Source organism: Crocodylus siamensis, chromosome 1 (assembly GCF_052110815.1).
Source record: "Crocodylus siamensis isolate JL-2025a chromosome 1, ASM5211081v1, whole genome shotgun sequence".
NCBI lineage: Eukaryota > Metazoa > Chordata > Crocodylia > Crocodylidae > Crocodylus > Crocodylus siamensis.
The window spans coordinates 150,835,177-150,862,148 of NC_143395.1; the positions used below are offsets into that span (position 1 = coordinate 150,835,177).

At 44.9% G+C, this 26,972-nt stretch overlaps 2 protein-coding genes across 2 annotated transcripts in view; both read right to left on the reverse strand.

Moving 5' to 3' along the window:
• Window positions 1-8,497, reverse strand: part of STRN (striatin) — a 91,753-nt gene extending 83,256 nt beyond the window's left edge. Inside the window, 2 exon segments of the mRNA XM_090045353.1 lie at window positions 8,154-8,329; window positions 8,332-8,497. Coding sequence (XP_089901479.1) covers window positions 8,154-8,329; window positions 8,332-8,434 — 279 coding nt within the window. The 5' untranslated portion in view covers window positions 8,435-8,497.
• A 3,381-nt stretch (window positions 8,498-11,878) lies between these two features.
• HEATR5B (HEAT repeat containing 5B) overlaps window positions 11,879-26,972 on the reverse strand; it is a 90,738-nt gene continuing 75,644 nt past the window's right edge. The window contains exons 35-37 of the mRNA XM_090045366.1: window positions 22,415-22,566; window positions 15,522-15,735; window positions 11,879-13,658 (exon numbers count right to left, since the gene is read on the reverse strand). Coding sequence (XP_089901492.1) covers window positions 13,354-13,658; window positions 15,522-15,735; window positions 22,415-22,566 — 671 coding nt within the window. The 3' untranslated portion in view covers window positions 11,879-13,353. The remainder of the gene's footprint in view (window positions 13,659-15,521; window positions 15,736-22,414; window positions 22,567-26,972) is intronic.

Sequence of the window (26,972 nt, forward strand, 5' to 3'; positions counted from 1 at the left end):
GTTTATCAAAACACACAAACTGTTACACTTAACACTTTGAAATACAGGTTAACTGTAATATCATTATAAGTGAAAATTCAGTTTTTAAATCTATCTACAAAGTTTGAAAACATTTTACTTGTAATTCAGTAATATTCCAACTACATACTTCTTGCCAAGATCATGTTGTAAACGAAGAAAACTCTTAGACAAACAATTAGACAAGGCTTTAATAATAAGTACAAGTATTACTTTCACATAATGTAGTACTTTTCTTTTTTGGATAGTTAAATGCATAAAGTTGGGTTCCATGTACGTATTTATTTTTTTAAGGAAGGCAAATGCACTAGAGATGCATCAATATATCAGTTGCATATCGGATCAGCACCAATAAAAGGAAGGTTAACATCATCGGTAATTGACTTTTTTGGCCAGTGCAGCTGATAATGTCAGGGACTACCACATTAGGGTGGAATAATTAACTGCAATGAAATACATGAAGACAGTGGCTGTGGGCATAAAGTGCACCCAGCCAGCCCAGGCAGCAGGGGGCCAGACTGCTACATGCCGCCTAGCCACGCTTGGCACTCTCACGCCCCAGCCAGCCTCTCCGCCACCCAACCCTGCCATCCAGAGCCTGGGGCTGGCCCCCTGAGCCTGCTGCCAGCCCAGGCCTGCTCTACCCCAGCTCAAAGTGCTGCTGTCCTGGGCTCATGTGTAGACGCTACTCCTGGAGAGCAGTTGATTCCAGCTTAAAGTGCTCCAGACTTTAATCACTTCACATCAACTGCACATGTAGATACACCCAGTGACTCCTTACTTATGCAGATGATCATTTACCTACACAAGGGGCACATCTACATGAGAGGCTGACTGTGTACAAGTCATATACTGAGCAACAGCACATCGCAGCACTCACAATGCTAACATGCTACCGCACAGTATTATTAGGCTACTGAGCAGTAGCATGACTTAAAAGATGTTTGCCAGCACTACTGCCAGTAACTCCGGTTACTGTGCCTTCATCTAGTACTTGACTATACAAGAAACTAGCAAACTGCCTGTTAAGAATGGGGTGGGGGGGCTGGGATGGAGTACTGCCACCTAATGCCCCATGCTGCCACTGTTCTACTTCTTGCAGGGAGTGGGAGCTGCTGGCCTTGCATCCCCTACCTCGCTCCCTGGAAGTGGCATGGAGGACTGGACAGGGGGTGGGGGAGCTGGGGCCAGCAGCTGCTGGCCTCAGCTCCCCCAACCATCTAGTCCTCAGCACAGCTTCAGAATCATGGCAGCACTCCCCCACACTTGGAGTACTCCGATTGGCTGTTTCCATCAGCCAATCAGAGCGCAAATAAAGTGTTACGGACAGACAGACAGACTTAGGCTTTTATAATATTAGAATAATATTAGATATAAATGCACAGTAACATCTCCTGTAAATGGACCCAAGCAGTCCCACTCGTTTAAATAAGACCAATCATGAAAGCAAGTGCTCAGGGAGAATAAGGGGGAAATCAATGGACAACTCTCTAACAAAAATGAGATAAATGAAAAGCTTCCATTCTCTGCTTCAAGTGAATGCTCCAATTTTAATGTCTGCAACTGAAAAATTAGAGAAAGGAAAACTGCCAATTACTTTAAGTCTCATCTAGCTGCTTCTTTCCAGACTAAATACAAATTTTGCAGCCGCTTAAATACTTCTGTCACTTCTTCAAAGCTCTACAATTTTCAACCTGTGTTTGAGAAACTAGCATTAAATACAGTGCCACAATCTTCCACCTTCTCTTTCCCTTCCAAAAAATGTCACTCATCACTGTTTTGCTTTTGTATACAATTGTTCCTTGCAAGCCATTCAACTTCTATGGGTTATCCCTCACTTCTGCCTATACAGGGCCCTAAACATTCAATGCACAGTTACCATGTTTAAATAGTGTATCTGTTTTTAACAATATTCAGCACCCAGTAATTGTTCAAATGTTACTTCAATTTGTCTTTAGCGGTCCATAATTATTAAATTCTTTTGGAGTTTATACCACTATATACTCAACTTAAAATTCTTGGGGTAGAGACAGTACATTTCATAAAAAATATTGCCTCTACCCCAAGAGTTGTCTGCCCATGCCTTTAGGCCAACATGGCTACAGCCCTAATTACAACATAAACAACACACTATCCATTCGTCTTGCCATATTAATATTTCAACTTTTGCCAAGTCTCTCTGGATTGAATTTACAATGAACATCATCATTCTAGGAGCATTTACATATTTGCCATCATCTGAAAGTCAGCAGACAGGAAGAGACAAACTTTATTTTGATTAAGCAACAACTGCTATTCACAAGCACGTTATAAATAACCACAGCTATCTGGTTCCATTACCCCTTCTCCTAAATACTATAGCTGTCTTGGCTCTTATGGCACATTCTCCAATCTCATGAACAGAACAGCAAAAGCAAGAGGAACCAGGCCTAACCCCTTTTGCCATATCAAAGAACTCTGGACTCGAAATGAACCTCTAATGTGCCATTCTTGTAATCCCCTCCAAAGCAAGCAGTATCCTTTCATTACAGTTGTTTGATATCACCTATACTTATTTTACTCCATGACAAAACTTGGTCCTTTATCTGCTGGTTGCTTTGAGGCATCTTTCCAAAAGCTTCTTTAAAACCTAAGCAACAAGTGTGTCTACTCAGTCATCTTTATTCTATTAACTTTTTGAAAAAGCAAATTATATCAACAGAACACTCTTACTGATTTGCCCATATTGGATTCCACCATTCCCAAGAGTTCTGTCATCTCCACCCCCACCCCTGCCACAAATAAACTGTCTGTTGTTAACAGTGGAAATTTTAATAGGAAAAGGAATCAGGGCTAGTACACTTCGTAGAGCAGGGCCTACATATAATGAATGGGCATTGGCTAAGAATGGTTGAGAACTAAGTAATAAAGCCTATCAGGAATTATTCAACAAAATACTTTTTTGGACAGAAAACGTCAGTTCGTTGAAATGTACACATACATTTCTTTAGGGATGCTTTGGTTCATAGGCGCCAACTCCATGGGTGCTCCAGGGCTCAAGCATCCACCAAAAAAGCGAGTACTTAGCATCCACAAGACATGTGGGGGGAGCTAGGATGAAATAATGTGCTGCCTCTTCTGGGCATGCATGGGGCTCGGCGTGGGAACAGGAGGAAGTGAGCACCCACTGGCAAACCCAAAGTTGCACCTATGCTTTGGTTTGAACAAAGATGATATTTTCAGGCAAAACCAGAGGAACCACTTGGATGCTTATCTTGCTGGGATCATTTGACCCCAGCAGACTTCCTGCCCCTTGGGCAGGGGGCTGGACCCAATGATCTTGCGAGGCCCCTTCCAGCCCTAACATCTATGAAATGTATGAAATCAGAGGACAGAGATTCACCCACACTGAAAAGCCAAAAGCCTGGTGGCTAAGGCTTTCACCTGGAATGCAAGATACATGTTCAAATCTCTGCTCTGACCAATTAAGGTCAATCAGTTAAGCACGCTGTTAGAGTCCATCTCTTGCTTTCTCTGGCCCAATGAACATTTGATTATTCATACAAAGTGGGACACCTCAAACAGCAATAATCAAAGGAGAACTTCCTGGGCTACAGAACAGATGAATGCTGACCCCCAGGCAAAGATGCGAGAGCTTAAGTTCTGTGAGATTCAGATCAAGAACTTCACCCTCTCAGTCTTCATCTCAAACAAGTGCTCTGCCACCAAACTATTGGTTATCCTGGCACAGTTTTTCATGAAAGACTCTGAAAGGTTCATTCCAATGCAGAATGAAAACATTGAAAATTTAAAACCTTTCCTAGCCAGCTACACTAAGCAGCTGCCAAAAGAATCTAAGAAATGCAAAGCTATGTGAAAATTCTGGGAAATCACTGCTGCCTGCAATTACATCAACTTCCATTCTCAATAGCAATACATGCTACATGAAAAAAAAAAAAATCACCCCAAACAGCTAGGAGATAACAGAAGAAACAATACACAGACTACATTTTATAATTAAGAAAAGACTTTTTGTGCTCAAAAAGCTCATGTAACAGCTCTCTCCACTATACTCTTGGTCAAATAAAACATATCACCAAAAAACTTCCTTTTTACATATTTCCTGTACCTTTGCAGCTACAACACTCCAACTCTACTAATTTTAAACTATCATTTGCCAATGCCTCCTAAATATCATACTCTTGGCATTCTGACTGGACACAAATATTTGCATGGACTGAAAACCAACTAAACTATTGTAAGCAAAAATCAACAATAAACAGCACATGGATAGTGGATAAGCAACAAACAGACACGCATGAACTTGTTTTAGGCCATGAACAGGTGTTTACTCTTAGTGGTGGAAATTTCTGAGAAACTCCCAGTGCCAGAACTGTTACCAGGAGAAGTAGTACAGGCATTCAGCCTGCAACCACCCCCTCTCTCCTCCACTCCACCAGAGGATCCTGATCTAGAGAAGGCATGGAGAAAGCACCTATTCCTGGGACAGTGGAGCAGCAAGGAAAAACTCATTTCCCCACACTGGAGACACCCAGGTCTGGGGATAAGGCACTCCAATCCCCTCCCAGACCGGTCTGGGAGTGAACAAGACACTGCCCTCCACATGAGTCAACGGGCAGTTCCTGGTCTGGGGCAGCACAGGTAGCACTGCCCCACTTCCTCATTCCTATCCTGGGCCAGAACTGGGAAGGGAGCATACAAGCATTCACTCTCAGGAGTTTCTTCAAGGGAAATCTTCTAGGTTGACACATTTTCCCTGGAAGACTTGAAGAAATGCTTGTAAGCTCATTTCTACCAGGAAAGCAGGGATTCTCCCAGCAGAAACATAATGTCTGTATGTGGCTTTAGTCCTGATCTTACTGAAAGTTTTAATTATAGCTGGCATCCTCTTGAAATTTGCAAGTGATAGTAATGTGCAGAACCTCTCACAGGAAGGGATGGAGGGTAGCATGAGTGCTAAGCCACACAGTTGACAACCCAGAGATTGCACGTTCAAGGCCTTACTGGAACAGTCACAGAGCAGCCCTATCAGGTGTCAATGAATCTGTGAATTCTACTAAATACATTATCACGCACAGATGTGAAAAAGGAAAGGCTAGCGGGACAAGAAGTGTGATAATGAGTGTAAGAACACTAAAACAGGACAGAAGTTCACCAAGACTAATCATGGAAAAAATATGGGTTAATAAACATGATAGACAGACAAGTCACATTTGATGACTTATTTACATTTAATGTCAAAACCATCAAATACAACTATGAGTATTGAATCATACAAGAGGAAAGATAACTATGTCTCTTCATGGATTTAGTGGGAGTGAACCTGGAATACTACAAAGAATCTCATTGCAAAGAAAAATTCTAATAAACTACAACAAGGGTTCCCAACCTTTTTAGATTGCAGACCAGAAGTGACTGAGGACTGGCAAACTGCAGTCCGAAAGTGGAGCAGCAGCCAACCCTAAGTATGTATGCTGGCCCTTCTGCAGACCAGCAGCCAAACCTCTGCGGCCCAGTACCAGGCCACGGCCCAGGGGTTGTGAACCTCTGAACTAGAATGTACCAATGGAAGTGAGAAGTTACAGTGGTACTGATGTGCTATTAAGAACTCTAAAATATAATGCAATTAACCCATGACTATGGAAAAGAAAGCAAAAACACAACAGCAGTAGACAAAGGGTGCATATGCCTTGGTAGGAAAGAAGGTAAGGTTAGGACAAGAAAGAACGCTTGTGAGAAATGAGACTAAATTGGGGAACATCGGGAACATGAGATACAAAGGCATCACTTAGCAGGAGAACAGGCTCTCAAGAGAAGTGATAATTTAACATTTAAAACCAAACTGGATGAAAGATTAGTAAATGTATACAGAATAAGGAATTATTTGACATCAAGGAAGAAGATACTATACCGCCTCAAAACTTCTATTAAACACTTCAGTACAGACCAGCTTCAAGGCTAAAACCAAGTTCTGCTCACAGTTCAGGCAAACAATCAACTTTAAAAAAAAAGTTATTAATGAGAATAAGGGCTGCTGGTTATTGTAGCCGTGTTGGTCTAAGGACATAGGCAAATAACGTTCTTTGGGTAGATGTGTTATTTTTTTATTAGTTGGTCTAATAAAAGATATCACATCTACCCAAAGAACCTTGTCTGCCTAATGAGTATAAGGTATTTGACACAAACTGTCAATGCAGATGAGAAAGCACTGAACTGTAAATGGTCAGGATGGAAATTATTGCTTTGATGTTTACAAAAGAGACAAAGAATGTCTCACCTTTTGACTATCACCAACAGATAAGTGTGGTTGCAACTCGTGGCAGTGCCAGTCAAAGATAATTATATAACCTTCTGTTGAGAGCCAAAAGGCCCAGTGGCTGAAGCAGACAACTGGTATTCCAAATTTTGCCAGTGATACAATGTACAACCTCAGAAAGTAGTTTAAGCTTTTTACCTCAATTTCCCCATGTAACCTATGCATTTAACAAGCATTGTAATACTTTGTTTTTAATCCCTTGATGAAAAGTGCTTTGCATGTGCAAAATATTACAAATTAATATATCTAAGACAGGGGTGTCATCATCCAGGGGCTAGATGAAGATCGCTGGAGCAGTAACCAGGACAAATCAGGACCAATCCACTGTGCAGTGCCTGTGGCTCTGGGTTCAGCTTGTGCCATGTGCAGCATATGCTGGCCCTGGGGCTTGCTGTGCATGTTGCGTATGGGGCTGGTACATCGGAAAGGGTTGGTACTGGGCACCACATGCAGCCCACACCGTGGCCCTCTTGTGCCACCTGCAGCATTGGGTCCAGCCCATGCCCTGGACTCCTTATGCTGCCTGCAGCTCTGAGTCCTGCCCACACCCCATGCCAGCCCTGTGCGCCACATACACAGAGCCACAGGATTGGTGCATGCAGCATATGGTGCAGGGCTGGACTAATCACAACCACTCACACTACACATGGCACAGAGGGGCAGCTGGAGGCATAGGCTGTATACAGTACCCACTGGACCAGCCCTTTGCGCTGGTTCTGCATTGGCCTGACGTGGACTGGTTCAGGAGCAACCACACAGGGCTGGTCCAGTGGTGCACTGCATACAGTGCACACCCCAGACAACACCCTGTGTTGTGTGCAGTCTAGTCTATGCACCATATTAAGTGTGTAGGGCTGGGGTTGGTGCATGAGGCCAGTCCAGCAAGCCATGGGCTGGATCTGGCTGGGGGGATGTATGTTTGACACCCCTGCTCTAAGAATACTGTTCAAGACTCTTTCTTTTTTCAAATTTCCATCCTTTACACCTATGACGCTGAAGAGACACAGACAGGAACCTCAGGTGAACTGATCTGTATTGCCATGACTCCACCAGGCACCTAGCCTGCCAGACCCCGCTGCTACCCACATGCCAGCCATGCAGGCTCATTTTCAACAGGCTTGCTATCACCAGCTGCTAAGAGCAATCTTGGTCAGATTGCTGAGAAATTCATCAGAGAAGGTGGGACCCTTGGCTCCAGCTTAGAAGATTCCTTCCTCTTTCCCTCACCTCATACCTATCCAGCTTTTTTTAAATTTACTTACAAGACAAAACTGTCCCATCCCCATCCCCTCACACAGAGACCCCTGCCTCCACACCCCGCCAAGATGCAGATGACCCAAACGCAACCCTTATTAAAGACCAGGCCGGACGCCAGCCCAGGCATAGGGATGCTCCTGTGGAAGTGGGGGTGAGCAGTAGCAGGTGGGGAGCAACTGAGAGCACCAGCCTGGTCACATGTTGAGTCCCTTAGAGCTGCCCACTCAGGGGGGCAACGGGGAGGTCCCCAAGGGGAGAGGGGGCAGGGAATGGGTAGGTCCTGAAGAGGGAAGGGAGGGAGGCCCCCAAGTGGGGCAGGGAGAAGGCAGAGCGGGAAAGGCGAGGTCCCCAAAGAGGGGCTCCCAGGGGAGGGGAAAGGGAAGGTCCCCAAGCCCCTTCTCCCGTCCCGCCCCGCCCCGCCCCCACCCCTTTGGGCCGGACTTGGCGTTGGCGCCGCCCCCGCAGCCCCTTGGTGGGGCCGGGCCGGGCACAGCCGGGGTCAGGAGCCCGGGGCCGTGCGAGGCCGGGGTCCCGCCGCCCTTGCCCTTGCCTGGGCCGGTACCTGCAGCTCGGCGCGCTCCGCCTCCCACTCGGCGCGCTCCGCCTCGAAGCGGCCCCACTCGTGCTGCAGGAAGTGCAGGATACCGGGCACGCTGTACTGCGCCCGCGCCGCCGCCGCCGCCGCCGGGGCCGCCCCCGCTCCGGCCCCGGCCCCCCCGCCGCCGCCGCCGCCGCCTCCCCCGGCTCTAGCCCCGACCCCGGGCCCGGCGGCGGCGGCAGCAGCAGTGCGTTGTTATTGTTGCTGTTGCTGAAGAAGACGCCGGGCCCCGCCTGCTCGTCCATGGCGGCGGCGCCGCCGCCCCCCGCCCGGCGGAGCACCCACAGCTCCGGGCGCGCCCCGCCTGCCTCGCGCCCGCCTCAGCGTCACGGCGCCTGACAGCGCACCGCCCCCGCGCGCTACCGCAGCTCGGCTGGGACAATCCCCGGCCCCGTGGCATGCCGGGAGGTGTAGTCCCCGGGGTGCGCAGCCGGCTCCGCCCAGCTACGTCACACGTTCCACGCTGAGCGGCGCCTCCCATCTCCTGGTGGAACTTGCTGAGGTCCAGCTGACCTTGCCCGAGGAGAGTTGAGAAACCCTCCGCCGAGCCACAGAATCACAGACAGTAAAGGCCGGACGGGAGCTCAGAGGGCTGATCCAACCCCCCTGCTCCAAGCGGGAATTAGACCAGGGGTCAGCAACAGTTTGAGGCAGAGTGCCAAAAACACCCACAACTTCAACCAGTAAAATGTTGGTGTGGCAGGGATGGATGACGGGGGTGCCACGAGGAACTCGATCCTTGCTGTTGCCGTGTAGCCCCGGCCCCTTCCCTGCCAGTCACTCAGAGGTACGTGTGCCAAGCAAAATGCCTTCGAGCGCCAAACTAGACCATCCCAGCCAGGGCTTTGTCTGCCAGGGCATGCCACCCCCCTCCTAGTGAGAAGGTTTGTCCTAATCTCTTACCTCAACCTCCCTTGCTGCACCTTGTTCCGTCATCTGCCCCCACTGAAAACAATCTAGCTCCATCCCCTTCGGCAGCCCCCTTAAGGTAGTTGAAGGCTGCTATTAGATCCACCCTATGGTCTTCTCTCCACATTAAATGAACCCAGTTCCCCCCGTTTCTCCTCACAAGTCATGTCCCCCAGCCCCCTCACCATTTTTGTTTCCCTCTGCTGGACTCTCCAGTTCATCCACATCCTTTCTGTAGTGGGGGCCCCAAAACTGAACACAGCCCTACAGCTGTGGCTTCACCGGTGCCAAATACAGGGGAAGAATAGCTTCCCTCAATCTATTAACAGTGCTCCTACGAATGCAGCCCAGTGTGCCACTAGCCTTCCTACTAACAAGGACTCACTGTCAACTCCTATTTAGCTTATTGTCCACTGTCACCCCCCATCCTTTTCTTAAGAGCTGCTGCTCAGGCAGTCAGCCCCCAGCCTGTACCCCCATGGGCACATCTCACCACCTGGGGCCTGAAGACAGCACTATCCTCCTGCATTGCTTCAGCTCCCCTGGACCTTAATGAGAGTCCTTTCTACTCCTTAGGAAGGAGAGGGACTCAAAAGGCCACTGAGCCTGCTCAGAGATCTACTCCAGAATCACAGAGAAAGGAAACCAAGAGAGTAATTAAGACATGGAAACAGGCATTGCACCTAGACAAGTAATGCTAGCAGAAAACAATTCTCTTCCAGGTAAGACAGTAGCCATGGGTCAAGACTAAATGAGGCCACTACGGCCTCATTTAGTCCTGAAAGTCCTGCAAACACAGGGCACCAATATAGTCTTGACACAGACTAAATATCCATAGAGGTCCACTAACACAGAAGGTACTGAAAAGTGTCTCTAGAGCCTTTGTTGTTATTTGTATGTACACTGGGAATGCTAGAGTTGGCCTAAAGAGTTGTTCCTGTTGCTCATACATTCAGGTCGTCTTTGTTGTCTCCTTACCCAGCAGTAAGAGATTAATGCTGTGTTTGCAGATGACACAGGCTAAGTGATCTCAGGGTGCTCAAGAGGGAGGAAAAAAGCTATTATAGTAACTTGAAACGAAATTAAGAATATAGGAGGTACTGAGAAGATGGAATAGTAAAGAACTGAAGTAAACTGAAAGGAAAGGGAGCAAAAATAAAAGGTGCAGGGAAGGGAAGGAGACATTTCAAGTATTCTTTTTAAATCAAATGACATTTGTTGCCAAAACATATATATAAATCAAGTGTGTATTTTTCTGCAGTAGGAGCAGGGAAAGGACAAGACTGAAGACAGGAAAATTAAGAAACCTGTTTCTAAAAGTGGAGCATGGGAGCCCTTGCAGTCTGTATACAATGTAGAGAAAAAGTCTCTCTCCTTTACCCACCAGTCTTTTTCAGGGTCTGTTTTCACTTTGCTTAACATTTTTGTTCATTTTACATTTTTACTGACATCCTATGAGCCTCAAACTATTGGCCAGCTACAGATCTACATTCTAAGATTTGTTTTCAACCATTTTTTTTTTTGAGAAAAACTAAAGTCTGGCTAAAAATACTTACATAAAACAAGATTATTTTATGGAAAACTAAAATAGCAGGTTTCCTGCTGCTTAGCCCAGGAAAGTAGGCAAACTGGTTGATTGCTCAGGACAAAATGGCTAGTGGCTATTTGGTGTACAACAGACAAATTCAGTAATGTAACTGGTGTTTCTGGCTGCTTAGTGTACAGTGTTGATGGAAACTGTAAACCATAAACTAATTTGACACTATCAGAAGACGTACCACCACAGTGTTTTCCCTCACTTCCACCTGGTTTCCTTTAGAGGTCTTCATTTCTCTTTGCTTTTCTGAAAAGAGTTTCTTCGATACTTTATTTTGAAATTACTCTTAAATGTTATAAAGGTTTGTCACCATTTGTTGTTCAAATAGGTTTTTAACGTTTCAGTTTTGAAATCATTCTTGTTTAGTAATCTGTTGTAAATGTTACACCTTGCCCTGTGGTGCCATAGTTGCTGTGCTGTGCTTTAGTACTTCTTTTTGGAAGTACTAAAGCATGATGCAGTAACTGCCTGTACTGGACCGTATGCATGGCACATGGTTATTTTTAGCACTGCTTTGTCGTAGCAGTACAACAAGTTATAATGGGAGTGCACTGCTACAGTCATGTGTAGACACCTATGGACGTTATGCTGCCGTAGCACATCACTTCAGCAATGTAGCATCACGTGTAGACATGCCTGATGTCTCTAGTCTAGCTCTGTAGAACTAAGCTTAGAAATAAAGCACATGCTATGTAGTAACTGTTTGCAGGATCACATGACTTCCAGCATTCCTCTAATACTGGTCAGACAGCATTTTGAATTGATAACTTTTCAGAGTATTTAACACAGCAATAAAAAGTCAAAAGAACGCTATCTGGTTCTTGAGGAAACAGAATATAATTACAGTTCATCTTGCCCTTCCCTCTTGTATAATTTGCATAGGGCTAGATTATTGGCTTCTTAGAAGAAAGAGGTAGGTAAATGACCACAGGAAGATCAAAGTCTACACCCTTTCCAGCCAAATGTCAATCACATTCAATTGTTACTGTTATTCAGATCCTATTATAATTTTAAAAAATCAGGATCTGCTTCTCAAATGTTGTGGATAAAGTACATGGACATGGTATAAGCTTTCCCAGACAGCAAAGATTAAAGCACTAAAATATGCCCTGCATTTGTAAACCAAGGACTTCTAGGTTTTGACACAACAAACCACAGTCATATAAAAGAAGTTCCTGATCTCTGCAGAAAACTGGGAAATTTTACTTATAAAGATATGAAAGTACAGAGATTCTACTACATATTAAAGAGACATAGGAAATGATGCTTTAACCATTTACTTCAATAAAATATTATTCTTCAGTATTTTCCCAGGTGTGCCAGTTGTAGAATTCCCAGTTACCAATGAAGGTAGCACTAATACAATTCCTAAATCAAGGTCCTCGGCATAAATGTTTAAGTCTTGCATGCAGAGAATATGTGGCTCTATGCTTTCCACATAATCCTAACACTAGAAAGTGTAGGTGAAAGCTCTAGTTGCCCTTTTAAATAGCTGCCTGAAGAGAGCTCTCCACCAACCTTTTCTGAGGTCAGCCAGGAGAAAGAGTGCAAAGGCTTCAGTTATGGGCTCTAATCTTACAGCACGATCATAGTGCTCCTCATCTGAGAACCCAGGTAAAGAGATAGGACTGATCTGCAGAATGCTGCTGAACTAGGAGAGCTGAGCAAAGTAGGAAAATGGTTTCCCACAGACCCCTATGCTAGGGGCAGGGCTGTCCCTGGGGGGAGAAGAGGGGTGAATCAGGGCAACCACCCTGGGCCCCGTGCTTTGGGGGGCCCCATGGAGCTGGGCAGAGCAGCTGCAGCAACTCTGTGATGCCACCAGCTTCATGACCAGCTGCTCAAAACTGCGCCCCCCGCGAATCCACTGCTGGCTTCCTCACATCTGGGGGCACAGGCTGATTTGCCCTGGGCCCCACAACCTGCTTGGGTCGTCTCTGGCTGGGGGCAAATTCCACAACTATGGAAATGCAGATACTATGGAGTCCTATTTGTAAACCTTGTTTATCTTAGATAAGGGTTTGGGCTCCTTGAATCCTTTCATTCATGGAAACTACTCTGGAAAGAAAAAGATAACACACACAATTGAAGGTGTCTCACTTAGCATGCTTGATTGGAAAGGATCAAAACTCACTTGAAAAATGACTGAAACATTTCAATTCCAGCTTTTTTAAATTCAATGATATGCAACAGCTCCACATTTTTTTTTTTAAAGAAAAAAAATGTATGTTCCCACACCTGAAATTCCCAGAGATAAAATGGGATGTACTACATGTTCATTTCTCCTCCCACTCCCTTCCCACTTTGTATGTTGGCAGAACATGAACTAGGCTTTTAAAGACACATTTGCAAGGTTCAGGGTCACTGGTCTAAAAATAAATAACTCAGTTTAGCAGGACAGACTATGGATAATCTGCTGGATAATTTATAACGTACATTCACAAATATGATCACATTCCATTTTTTAAAAATCTATACAAATATTAGTAACACTACTTCCCTTATAATGCACAGATTTCAAATAATTACACATAAAGCTCTATTAGACAGCCTTCGACATACAAACACAGACTTATATGCAGTAGTACATCAGGAATGATGTAGTGCTTTTGACCATTTAATTGTATGCATGATCCAAAAGGAGTAAGTCAAAATAATTCAAAAAAAGCTAGTCTTAAGTTTAATTGTTGGAGCAGAATGTACTGTGGGTGGTGGTTGCCTGGCAGCTGCTTTTGCTTTGCTAGCCTGACTTGCTCGGACTGCAGTTTCCAAACGTGTTTTCAACTCTGGAGCAGCTCCCATTACAGTCTTGAAAGCGTGTGGATAGAGGGGACCGATGTGCATTAGATTCTGGAGTGCAAATTCATGAAGATCTTTTGAAGCTGCAGATGCAGAAGCAAAGGCATTTTCATTCAGAAGATAAGAAATCAGAGTTGGAACTAGAAGAGCAAGCAACTGGACTCCTAAAAATGAAAGAATACAAGATTATCATGTTAAAAGGGAAATCAGTTGTGCCAGTTACAGTTCTGATAAAACAACTTAGTATCAAGGTTAAAAAAAAAACACAGCAATAATATACATATATATATAACCAAAAAGATGATGAGATGATTTTTTTCTTCAGTTCATCTTTTTACTTTTTCTTACCAGCATTAGTACACTTTGTTCCCATTCTATCCATCCACTTCACTGGAGAAATTACTGCATGACCTAATATAGCTCACACTGATAAAATATATTACATTTATAAAGCTCCCAGGACAACACAATTGCCCTATGACACTAGAATGTGCCTAAGACACCAGACTGAACTTTCTGATAGAGCAAGTAGCTGACTTAATTTCTATTCCTAGTCTGTCACAGGTTTATTTTGCAATTTTGATCATAACAATTACTGTTTGGGCCACAGTTTACCTGTCGATAAAAGCTTTAAACTATTGTTCTCTTACATATGGGAGTCAAAGTGTATCTTTCCAGCAGTTTGAGAGCCCAAGACAAAAGATGTTTTGTAATTAGAAATTCTCAATAGGTATTAGCTTTACTTTGATGAAGAACCTCACTGTGGGTGCATGTGCACGTGAAATTAATGCGATGCAATGAACTCTGGCACATATTGTGCTAGCGTTTATTGCTCCTGGGTGCCATATTTACATGTGCACTCTGGACTGCAGCACACTGAGCTGGGCTTGAGCAACCTTGGCTGGCAGGGGGCCCAAGAGGTCAGCCTGCCAGCCCAGAGCTGCTCCTATCCAGCTCAATATGCTGTGGAGGGGTTGGATGGAGTACAAGTGCTCCAGTGCAGCGCTATCCGGCAAGCAGCCCCTGCACTGAAGCCCCCTAGTCCCCCAGCCAGCCCCATCAGCATCTACACGTGCACTGTGGTATACTGAAGAACACTGCCACAGGACAGTACCTGCATTTACAAGTACTAACCCATGGCAGTGTTTATTAGTTTACTGTGACCTAATAGGGCCGCACATGTAGACATGGAGACTTTACTATGGAGTAAACATCTTGTGTAGACACACTGTATCTTTAGCAACTCCACTCCCTTAGGACTTTGGTTATACACTTCACTTGAGGAATTATATACCTGATAGCAATAATCCTCCCTTCATGCACTGGTTCAGCAAAAATAACCATCCTCAAAATCATCAACATCCTAGAAATTTCCCACCCAAGCATTTGTAATTCTATCCATGCTAAACTTGTGAGATCACAGCCCAGAATGGTATGGATATTGGAGAAAATGTCCCTGGAAAAGTGACAGCAACTACACTAACGCAGGCACCTTTATTACTTTTTAGCAATCTAATCAAAGTGCTTATTTTAAGTATGTAATATGACAGTTCATACATTTTAAATGCATAACAAAACGCATGCTTCATAATAGACAAGGTTTTTCCATATAGGAGTTACCAGAATATCACTATTTTTTCCTGCTAGTTTGGCTAAATACTCAGATAACTTGGTAATGAGGGTAATATTGGTACCAAGCCTGAGAAAAACAATTGGTAATGGATATGCCAAAGTGGTCAGTACTAAAAGATTTAAAAATAGGACCAGTTCATAGCCTAGAGACTTGTTTGGAAGGTTTGCTTTAGCATACAAGAAAAACTGAAATGCTAGTGCAACACATGCCACTATACACTGGGTCACTTTGATACCTGACATTATACCTCTTGTGATGCAAAACTATCATACAACTTGTTTTTGCACCATTTCAACAACCACTTTTAAGTGTATCATTAAATCCCCAACTGCAACAAGCTGGTTGTAAAATACTCCTGCTTCAGAACTATTAGTGTTCTAGACACAATACTTACTGTTCTTCTCTTCACCAAGGGCAACCAATGTTTCCAGGACTTTTATTCCCTCTTGGACTGCTAAAAGCTCTGTGTTGCTGTTAGGGCGGTTCCTTTCTACAGCTTTCAGTTTCTCAACTATTATCGGTGCCAATGAATGGATGTATGGAGTTGACAGAGCACGGTTAGTGTGTTGGAACACAGAAAGTAGAAGCTGGTAACACTTGGCTTGGACCTAGTCAATATAAATATATGTATTAACTTATGAATTTAGAAATCTGCATTCATTTATTAACTTAAGAATCTGTAACAGTCCAACACATATTTGTGTATTTAAATGAAAGACAGGGAGACAAAAAAGGGAAAAAAATAAAGGACAAAAAGACAACCACTGAAATAGCAGAAAACAGTAAGACTAACAGATGGCTCAACTGCTAAAAATACTGTTATTCAAAAATGGAAAGGATGCCAAAAAGAAAACAAATGTAGGAAACAAGGGTAATAACTACATGAAACTCAGTAAGGAGATTAATAACTATTCTTAAACATTCTGATCAGTCACTTTTGGCCACAGGGCACTGGCTGTATACATTTTAGAACTACCAGCAACAACACTGGTTGCATCTGAGAAATCTGAGTACTGTATTTGAAAGGCTCTTCCAGTTCCACAAGGTTAAAGCGATCCCTACCGAAAACAGATGAGTTTCAGATATTTACAAAACTGTGTTCAGGCGAATGGCTAACTGATACCTTTTTTGATCTTCTAAAATTGTTTCAATAAGGAGACCTCAGTCAATATATCTGATCTGGATTTTAGAAGGACTATTCCCAAAATACTATATAGGAACAAATGAAGAAGTATGGTCTTGAATACAACAGGACATTGATATCTAAGAGCTTGGAAACAAGTAATACAAAACAGGATGAGTTACCCAATAGGATCAATACCCAATGTGTGGATCAATACTGTGAGTAGTATGAAATATATTAGTGACTTTGAGAAGATTTTGTGGCGACAAAACCTACGCAGTAAAAGATAAGATATGGATTAAATTGAAATTGTAGAACTATAAAAACAAGAGACCTAATTATGTCATCTTGCTATTTATGCAGCGTCAGTTCTCTACAACATTATTTACTACTGCCCTCTAAATTTAATTTTTTTGAACCTGATGTGACAGAGTTTCATCAACTTCCCTCTGAATGCTGCCCAATAAAAGTCTGACAGCTGAGAACTTAGGATGTTGGAATTCACTTCACTTGTTGGACCTGATACAGCCTGAATTTCCTGATTTTCAGGCTGTCACAGAGCAGATCTATGCATTTGGGTGGTCATAATGGTTTTAGAAGTAAAATGATATTTCTTTTAGGCACTAATATTTTTTAAAAGTAACATTTAAAAGTGTACTTTAAATAAATTATTTTATATAAATTCAGCTTAGTGCATTCTAATGATAAAAGTGCATAAATAAAAACTAAGTTACTCACTGCAGTAGCTGCATTTCTTTTTGGCTGAAAAACTAAATTGAATTATACAGACAATGCAATCCAGAGCATCTTCTCCTTGATGTACCAAACAGTGTGGATAGGCTGTGGCTGGTATCAAGCTACTCTGTGTCACTCACCAAACTGTGCTAAGGATACTCAGCATGGCTGGATAAGAAAGCAGGGAATTTTTTTTCAGGGAAGAGAGAAGTGAACTAAGGACATATACAGAGCAGAGTAGGGATCACAGAAAAGCAGAGTGGGAAAGGATGTCATCAGGTCAGCTAACGCAGCGCCTTGCTCAGAGCAGGATCATCCCTGACTAAAGTATGTCAACCAAGCATCTCTGACCTGCTCTTGAAAACTTGCAGGGACGGATAATCCACAACTTCTCTAGGTAACCTGTTGCAATGCTTGACCACACTTAAAGTCAAAGAGTTCTTCCTAATCTGACCTAAATTTGTTCTACTGCAGCTTGAGGACATTGCTCCTATTCTTGTCCCCTATGGGCACAGAGAAAAAAAAATCTAGCTCCATCCCATTTATAGTTTCCCTTGAGGTATTTGAAGACTTATCAAATCCTCCGCAGACTTCTCTTCTCCAGACTGAATTACCCTAGCTTTCAGCTTTTCTTCATAAATCTTGCTTCCCAGGTCTCTAATCGTAACTTTTTAAACCTTTATTATACAAATATTAAAAACAAATGGTGAAAGTGCAAAGGTATGCATGTGGTCCTCCCCGTGGCCACAAATGAAACATCGTGTCAGAGACTGAAACCCCCACCACTTATCTAATAGTTTTTGTCACGTTCTGCTGGACTGTTTCCAATCTGTCCACTTCCTGTAGTATGAGGCCTAAAACTGGTGACAGTACTCCAGGTGGGGCCTCATTAGTGTTGAACAGAGCAGAAGAATCACTTCTCTTGATCTGCCAGAGAGACTTCTGTTAACACAACCCAGTATTGTTGTTGGCTTTTCTTTTCTGTGCAACAAGAGCACACTCTTGGCTCATATTCAGTTTATGGTTCACTGTAATCCTCCAGGTCCTTCTCTGCAGTATGGCAGCCTAGCCAATCATTCCCCAATCTATTTGCAAGCAATTATGGGATGGCCCATGTGCACAACTTTGCATTTGTCCTTGTTCAGATTTCTCCAGGTCATTCTGGATAAACACATCTCCAGTGTCTCACTACCCAGTTTGAGGTTATCAACAAATCTGCAATCAATCCCATCACCCAAATCATTAATAAGGTTCATATAAAATTAAGGAATTTAAAGGCTCCTGCTCAGCACACTAGCCCTCTCGATTTGCACTGGTCTTCACCAGGAGTCCTAGAATTGTGATTACTCAGCTAAACGAAGAGACATGATATACAACTGTTTTAAGAACTCCAGCAAGTCTGTCTTTGGTAGACTTTCAGCATGGTCAGAGTATACAACCCCCCAACTTCACCTAGAGAAAGACAGTTCTGCTGCAGAGGATTTTCAGTCTGAATAAAGATTTAAATGACTCAATGTAAGTAAGCATTTTTCATATATTTTCCTTCTCATAGAACCTCTGTATGTATTTCAGTAGGAGGGGCACCATGGGTGCCACATCCAGACAAGCAGACCAAACCTCTTTTTGGTGCCACAAACCATATACAGTGAACATTAAAACATGGACCAGCAACAAAAGCATCCGGGAATGTCTCCTTGCTAAAAAGGAGGCTTACACCCAATGGAAAGAAGGGGTCATCAGCACGGAGGACTATTCTGTAGTTGCTCGGGGATGTAGGGGGGTAGTTAGGAAGGCCAAGGCAGAGATGGAACTGGGACTAGCTTCCCAGATTAAGGACAATAAGAAGTCCTTTTTTAAATACATAGGGGGTAAAAAGAAGGTCCCGGGTAAAGTGGGGCCGTTGCAGCACGTGTTGGGAAATTTGGTCATCACACTGGACGGCAAAGCTAACATGTTTAACCATTTCTTTGCCTCTGTCTTCCTAAGTAGGGACCAGAACAGCCACCTCCCTGCTGGGCCCCCCTCGGGCCCCAGGGGAGGCACACCTGGGCCACGGGTTAGCGAGGATTTAGTTAGGGAGCTTCTGGAGGGGTTGGACGTATTCAAGTCAGCCGGCCCAGATGATCTCCACCCTAGAGTTCTAAAGGAACTGGCCGAGGTCATTGCAAGTCCCCTGGCACGGCTTTACGAGCACTCATGGTGCTCTGGTGAGGTACCGGAGGACTGGAAGAGGGCCAGTGTGGTTCCCATCTTCAAAAAAGGCAGAAAGGAGGACCCGGGAAACTATAGGCCGGTTAGTCTTACCTCGATACTAGGCAAGCTGTTTGAGAAAATTATGCTGGCCCACATGCAGGAGGGGCCAGCAGGGGACTGCATGCTTAGGGGCAACCAACATGGGTTCATCAGTGGCAGGTCCTGTCAGACCAACCTGGTGGCCTTTTAGGATCAGATCACCAGATCATTAGAAGCAGGGGTAGCAGTGGATATAGTCTTCCTGGACTTCCGGAAGGCTTTTGACACTATCTCTCACCCCGTTCTCATTAAGAAACTGGGGGGCTGTGGTGCAGACACCCACACAGTCAAATGGGTCACCAACTGGCTGGAGGGCCGCACCCAGAGGGTGGTAGTGGATGGGTCCTTCTCAACCTGGAAGGACGTGGGCAGTGGGGTTCCGCAGGGCTCGGTCCTCGGGCCCGCACTGTTCAACATCTTCATCAGTGATTTGGATGAGGGGGTAAAAAGCACCCTGTTCAAATTTGCTGATGACACTAAGACGTGGGGGGACGTGGGCACACTGGAAGGAAGCAACAGGCTACAATCAGACCTACACAGGTTACAAGGGTGGGGCGGAAAAGAATAGGATGGGTTTCAACACAGACAAGTACAAGGTGATGCACCTCGGGAGGAACAACCGGCACCATACCTATGGGTTAGGGGACTCCCCTCTTGTCAGCACGGAGGCGGAAAAGGATCTTGGGGTCATCATTGACTCCAAGATGAACATGGGCCGGCAGTGTGGGGAGGCAGTCAGGAAGGCCAACCACACCTTGGCATGCATGCACAGATGCATCTCGAGCAGGTCCGAAGAGGTGATCCTCCCCCTCTACGCGGCACTGGTCAGGCTGCAGTTGGCGTACTGCGTCCAGTTCTGGGCGCCACACTTCAAGAGGGATGTGGACAGCATGGAGAGGGTCCAGAGGAGGGCCACTCGTATGAACAGGGGACAACAGGGGAGGCCCTATGAGGAGAGGCTACGGGACCTGAACCTGTTCAGCCTCCACAAGAGAAGGCTGAGGGGGGATCTTGTGGCCTGTTATAAACTAGTCAGGGGGGAATCAGCAGGCATTGGGGGAGTCACTGTTCCCCTGAGCACTGCCAGGAGTGACCAGGAATAATGGTCACAAGCTGGCAGAGGGTAGGTTTAGGTTAGATATCAGGAGGCACTACTTCACGGTCAGGGTGGCTAGGGTCTGGAACCAACTTCCAAGAGAGGTGGTGTAGGCTCCTACCCTGGGGGCTTTTAAGAGGAGGTTAGATGAACATCTTGCTGGGGTCGTTTGACCCCAGTATTCTTTCCTGCCATGGCAGGGGTTCGGACTAGATGATCTGCTCAGGTCCCTTCTGACCCTAGAAACTATGAAACAACATTTGGACTTCCAGGATGTTTCTACCAGGATTTTCCGGTAGGAAAAAAAAAAAAAAAAGTGGGAAAAAAAAAACCCCAGCACAATGTTGCAAAAAAGTGTGTGCTGGCACAAATGGAGGCCTGGCAGCCTGGAGCAACATTCTGGCTCCATGCTGTCCTGCTGCTGCTGCAGCATGCCACCAGGACATCAGGTTATAGTGCTGGCCCCAGCTTCCAGCTCTCCCTGGCTGAAGAGCCACGAGAAGCTGGGCAAGGGCAGTTTCCCCAGGTGAGACAATGTGTCCCCCAACAAAGTGCACTTGTAAGGGCTTGTGCTTGCAGCGGCACAAAGTAGCAGGACAAATTTGTGCCACTACTATTTGTGCTGCTGCAAGCGCTGTCCCTGCTCATCTGGACATGGCCTATAGGTTTTCTATATAGGAAAACTCCATAAGCAGTAGGGAAAAAGAGATGAGGAAGTTTTAGCCTACATAAATAAATATGGATTGGCAGTATACTGAGAGAGCAAAAAAAACTGGATAATGGGAAGAAAGGAAAGAAGTCCTGAGGAATTCCACATGAATATTCTATGTAAAATAGTTCATTCTTAGATGAAAGACAGGTGTTTTTCTTCTTAAAAAGAGATCAAGGAAAAGAGTCCTTTCAGTGTCTTAAGGCTTTGGGAGCAGAGAGAAGCACTATTTTAACATGGAAATCTACCACTGCTAACCTCTAACCTTCATAACTAATACTTCCAGCCAGCTCAATGCTGTCATTGCCTAGGTAAGAAAAAGAGTTGACAGTTTTCTTTATCCAAATCTGTTAGTTTTAACTCTTAAATAATCAGTAGCTACTTTAAATGCAACTATAATTGAACTGTTATTATTAAGTGAACTGTTGACTATGAATCTCTGGATACATGAGGAAGGAAGAGCAAAACAGATGGAGTCTGTCAAACCAAAAGCACAAGTCACAAAAAAGTGTGAAGAGACTTCAGGTCCCCACCATAAGGGTTTCTTAGGTGTGCTAGTGTAAAGTCATCTCTCTGACCTGGCATTCCTTATGGGTTATGGAATAAAATTACATTTTATGAGTTTCTGTCTGCATATCTGACTACCCACAAAACAAACTGATTTCCACATAACTAAAAGTAGGTTTAATTTCACACTACTTTGAGCCACACCTCCCTAAAATGCATCATATTAGCAAAGGTTCATCTGAGATGATAACTTCAAAAGATAATGAACACAAGCAAGTTCACACATGTAAGTCACAATTTTAGATGTCCTCAGATACGCACACACAAATTACGTAACTGCATACCTAAATTTGATTTGTACATTTAACGAGTTTTGATGAACACATAACAGACGCACAAATTTTGCACATGTATAAAAAGAGGATCACTAGAAATGGGGGGCTTCATTTTTATCCACTGAGAAAAAAAGTGTCAAAACAGTATCAGGGAAAGTGGGGCTAACAAACAAAAACAGATGTCTTTAGCCACATAGGCTTTTCCTCGCCTAAATTCATATATATGAACAAAAATAATTTTCCGTTTAAGGATTTCAGAATCTACCATAAAGTAACTTGAAACCCCTAAACAGTTGCTTAGGGGCTCGTTTGTTTTTAACAAATGCCATGGTGCAACAGTTTAAAATGATGACTAATTTGACACACAGTACCTGATTAGTTTTTGACGGAAAGTCATAACAATTTTCAGGAAACTCAGAAAATGCAGTATGCTTATTAATTAGTCTTATATCAAATATCTATGGGGTACGTTCCCAGGTGATAAGCTTACCCATGGATCACAAGAATTTAATGCATTTTTAAATCTGTTCACACAACCATTCTGCAAGGACTGCACTCCAATTATTTCTGCACTTGCGGACCAAAGGAAGAGAGCAATAGCTGTTAGCATGCTTACTTCATCAAGAACAGGCTTAGAGGCCTCTGAAAAACAAAAAGAAAAGAGCAGACTGTTAGCTTATTCTGAAAAGGGTTTAGAATCTGTTTAGTAAATCCTACCACACCAGGATAAATTCACAATGAGGAAACATGCTGGGAACGACCTCAACTGCATCAACTGCATACAAATATGCATCTATTCAGTACTAGATCCGCATTTTTATCATTACAGACAATGACTGATATTCCTTAGTTTGTTTAAAATGACTAGTCATCTGTTGTAAAGTGCTTCAACATTTCTAAAACTTCTACCTATTAAACCTAAATTATTCAAGCTTAATCTCTGACTACAAGCATTTTTATGAGTTTTAATATTTAAACAAGCAAATAAAGCTACTTTTGGGCAAGACCATCCAATGAAGAAATATGTTTCCCATTATTAAAATATTCTTTTAAACATCATCTGCAGCTGAAATGGCTGAGGGCAGAAACCCAAAATCTAGCGTGGTAAAAAAGTCTGCACTGGGAAGGGCCTTGAAGTATTCTAAATAAACACTGGTTTTGATTTGACTGATTGTATAAACCTTCTGGAAAAAAAAAAAAAAGCACATGCAGTACACCTTGTACATATTCTTCTTTCTAAAAGGGTAAAGTATTCAATTCCACAGCGTACTGAAAAATGCACTGAAGATACGCAAACCCAGTGTTTTGTATATCAGCGTGACCCTGAAGGCTAGACGAGCACACAGGGAAGCATGGGGCTGGAACTCAGTGAGCAGGACTCAATTCTGGCATGCAGGGCAAGACCTGAGGAGGGGCAGTGTGGAGTACCAGGGCTCAATCCCAGTGTGCTGGGCCTGATCTTAGCATGTGGGACTGGTAACAGCAAGTAGGGCCAAAGTGAGGCCTAATCCAGATGTACAGGAGCCAGCTGCGGCCACATTGGGCCTGGTTCTGTCACATGAGGCCCAATCCAGGCCACAGACTGGCTCCGCACCACTTATCTAGCCCACAGGGCCAAACAGTTGAGTACCACAGGTATAGATAACTTAATGCAATAATTCACTTCTCTCAAATATGCCAGTGGGATGGTACTGTTTAATCAGCTCAACTGTCCCTGCACTCTCACATTTGTCTTTTTGCAGAACTCTATTCATTGCTCTATTTAATCTTCATATGCAGACAAAAGGAATGCGGTGAGATAATTCTGGCTGAGGTACCATCACTATGTAAGTGACAAAATAAATAATAATGTAACTCTGGATCTCTTTTCAGCACAGACAACAAAAACTGCAGCCTCTTTGCTCTTCCAGTGCAAGGGCAAGGTAGGGACCTAGAGGAATCCAAGTTGGTTAGAGTTTATGAAAACAAAATAGAGATCCTCTTAGTGGATGAGTCAAGGGTATGATTTTCTTATTACTGAAAAGGTACATTCAATCCTTTATCAAGCATACTTAGAATCTCTAAGTGGTTTTTGCACCCTAACTTTATCTCAATTCCCTATTGGTCAATGGCTAACTTCCCCCAGTACTCCGTACAGGGAACCCTTGCTATTTGTGAGTCTGCCATTCGCAGTTTCAAATATTCGTGAATGCCGAACCTGGATCTTAAATACGCTTCCAGGAGCTCCTAGGAAGCTCTGTGCTTGCTGCCGCCGCAGTACCTTTTTCGCGGATTTCGCTGTTCACAGGGGATACGAGAATGTATCCCTCATGAATGGCGAGGGTTGCTTGTATTATGTTATTGTAAATCTCCTTTTCCATTCTGAACCTTGCTACAATTATCTATACCTGGCTTGTCCAACATGTGGCCCGCCAAGCCATTTTCTGAGGCCCGAAGTGTTGCGACAGGAAACGAAAGTAAACATTATTTACTTTTGTTCCCACCCCTTGTCCCTCCCCCAGCAGCTTCCTAATGGCTGCTGAAGGGCTGGGGAAGGGACAAGGTTGCCACATGCACCATGTCAGCTTGACGTTGCTGACATGGTACAGCTCCTCCCCTCCCCCCTCATCTCATGGTGCCCCTTCCTGGCCCCACTGGCCAGAGCAGGTCACGGTGCAACGGGCACGGGGGGCACGGATGCCAGCTCAGAGGGATGTTGCGGCCAGGCCCGTGGGAGATGCTGCTACCACTGCTGCTGTGGCTGTCCAGGCACCCCCCCCATGCCTGCAGACGTCATGCTGGGGGTGGTGAGTCGTGGGGCCCAGGGAGGGAGCCCTGCCGGTTGGGCTCAGGCTTGGGCTTCCCCAGGGGAGAGGGAGCAGGGGGGTGTCCCTGAACATCCCGCACCCCCCTGTAGGGTCCTCGCATGTCCGTCTGGCTGCTGAGGCCAGGCACGCAGGTACGCAAGGATCTTCGAGGCCGCCCAGGTGGCAGGGAAGATACGGTGGGGTCAGGTGGCACCCCTTGACCCCTGTGCCCCCAGGCCATGGCTGGACTGGACTGCCGGCCCACTGGGTGATAAAAAATTCATGATCTGACCCCACATTTAAAAAGGTTGGACAGCCCTGATCTATGCCCTTTCTACCTCCATAATTGTATTATTATTACATTCTTCATAATAAAAAATTATTTTATTATTACAGGAAACCTGTAACGGGGTGGCGCCCTAGGGGTGGCCGTGATCTCCCCTAGCACCCCCTTACCATGCCAAGTTTGCCTCAAAGCACCCTCAAGTCTCGCCCGTCACGTCTTTGATGTTATTGTATAATAGGGAGGCTGCCTATCCAGCCTCCTGGACACGGTTCTCTGCTGTACCCTGGCCCCGATCAGTAATGGGTGTCTCAGTGCACCCCAGCCTTATGGGCTCTGCGTGGCTCCAACGACCCCTTCCTTTACCATGCCCCAAGCCTCGCAGATGTAACTGATGTTGTTTGGTCTCTCTCTGCGCCTTCTCTGGTGCTCGGGCTCTCTGCAGCCCTGTCTCTCTCTGCGCCTCCCTGGATGCCCAGACTCTCCACAGCCCTTTCTCTCCCTGCGCCTCCCTGGGGCTGGGGTTCCCACGCTGCTGTGGGTCCCCTATGAGACCTCCTCCAACCCCTAATAGCCTCACCCAAACCTCCAGTGTAAACAACAAACACAGAACATAAGCCCCTGGGCTATAACATAAATTCTAGCTGCTTACCTGTAACTTCATTCGAGCCACCCCAAGGGTGCTCCATCTCTCCCCCAGTATCAGCCTGCTCAGGCAGTCCAGGCTCTCCTCTTCACTTACTTAGGCAGAGCTCCTTCCCCCTTGGCAGCCAGCAGTCAACTCCCCCCTGGCCTCAGGTTTGTAATTTATATAGGCACCAGGCCCTGCCCCTTTCAGTCAGCTGACCAGGCAGGTGCGAGTCACTACCCTCATTAACCGGTTATCCCGGCAACCTGCACCTGGGTCCTTATCTCTGCTCTCAAAGTAGCAGACACCTTAGTGCCCCGCTACAAAACTTATTACACCACTTCTCAAAGCTCAGTTGGTTTCCAGTTTCACTGAGGTATGTTTCAAGACAGTAAATCTGATCTACTGCAGTGGTTCTCATTCTGTTTTTAGATTCAATGCACCCCTCAGAAAATGCCACCTCTTAGTTTTTCCTTGTTTTCTGATCATACTGTACTAATCCCACCTTTTAGCTCCAAAATCTTAAGTATATTATAGAATCATAGAAAGAAGGACTGGAAGGGACTTGTAAGATCATCAAGTCTGGTCCCCTGCCAGGGGCAGGAAGTAATTGGGCTCAAACGAGCTCAACAAGGAACTTGTCCAGCCTCTGCCTGAACACCACCAGGGACGGCAACTGCAACACCTCTGCTGGAAGCGTGTTCCAGATTCTAGTTACCTGTATGGAAAAGAAGTTTTTCCTCATGTCTAGCCTAAACTTTTTCCCAACAAGCTTGTGCCCATTTGTCCTTGTCCTCCCAGGAGGTGCTTTTCTGAAAAGTTGCTCTCCCAGATCCCAGTGTTCTCCCTTGACATATTTGTAGGTGGCTATCAAGTCACCCCTCAGCCTTCTTTTAGTCAGACTAAAACGCAGATCCTGAAGTCTCTCCTCATAAGGCCTATCCCCCAGGCCCTTGATCAAGCAGGTGGCTCTTCTCTGCAACCTTTCAAGCTTGTCCACATCTTTCTTGAAGTGTGGTGCCTAGAACTGGACACAGTACTCCAGCTGTGGCCTCACCAATGCCAAATAGAGAGGGAGGAGCACCTCTCTGGATCTACTGACTACATCTGCTGATGCATTCGCTACGTTGGCGATTTCTTCACACTGGTGGCTCATATTCATCCTCTGGTCAATTGTCACCCCCAAGTCCCCTTTGGATGCAGTGCCAGTCAGTGGACCAGTGGACCACGATCTTATAGATATGGTGAGAGTTCTTCCTACCCAGATGAAGGACCTGGCACTTGTCCCTGTTGAACCTCATCTGACTGTGTTCAGCCTGCAGAACCAGCCTGTCAAGGTCTTTCTGGATCT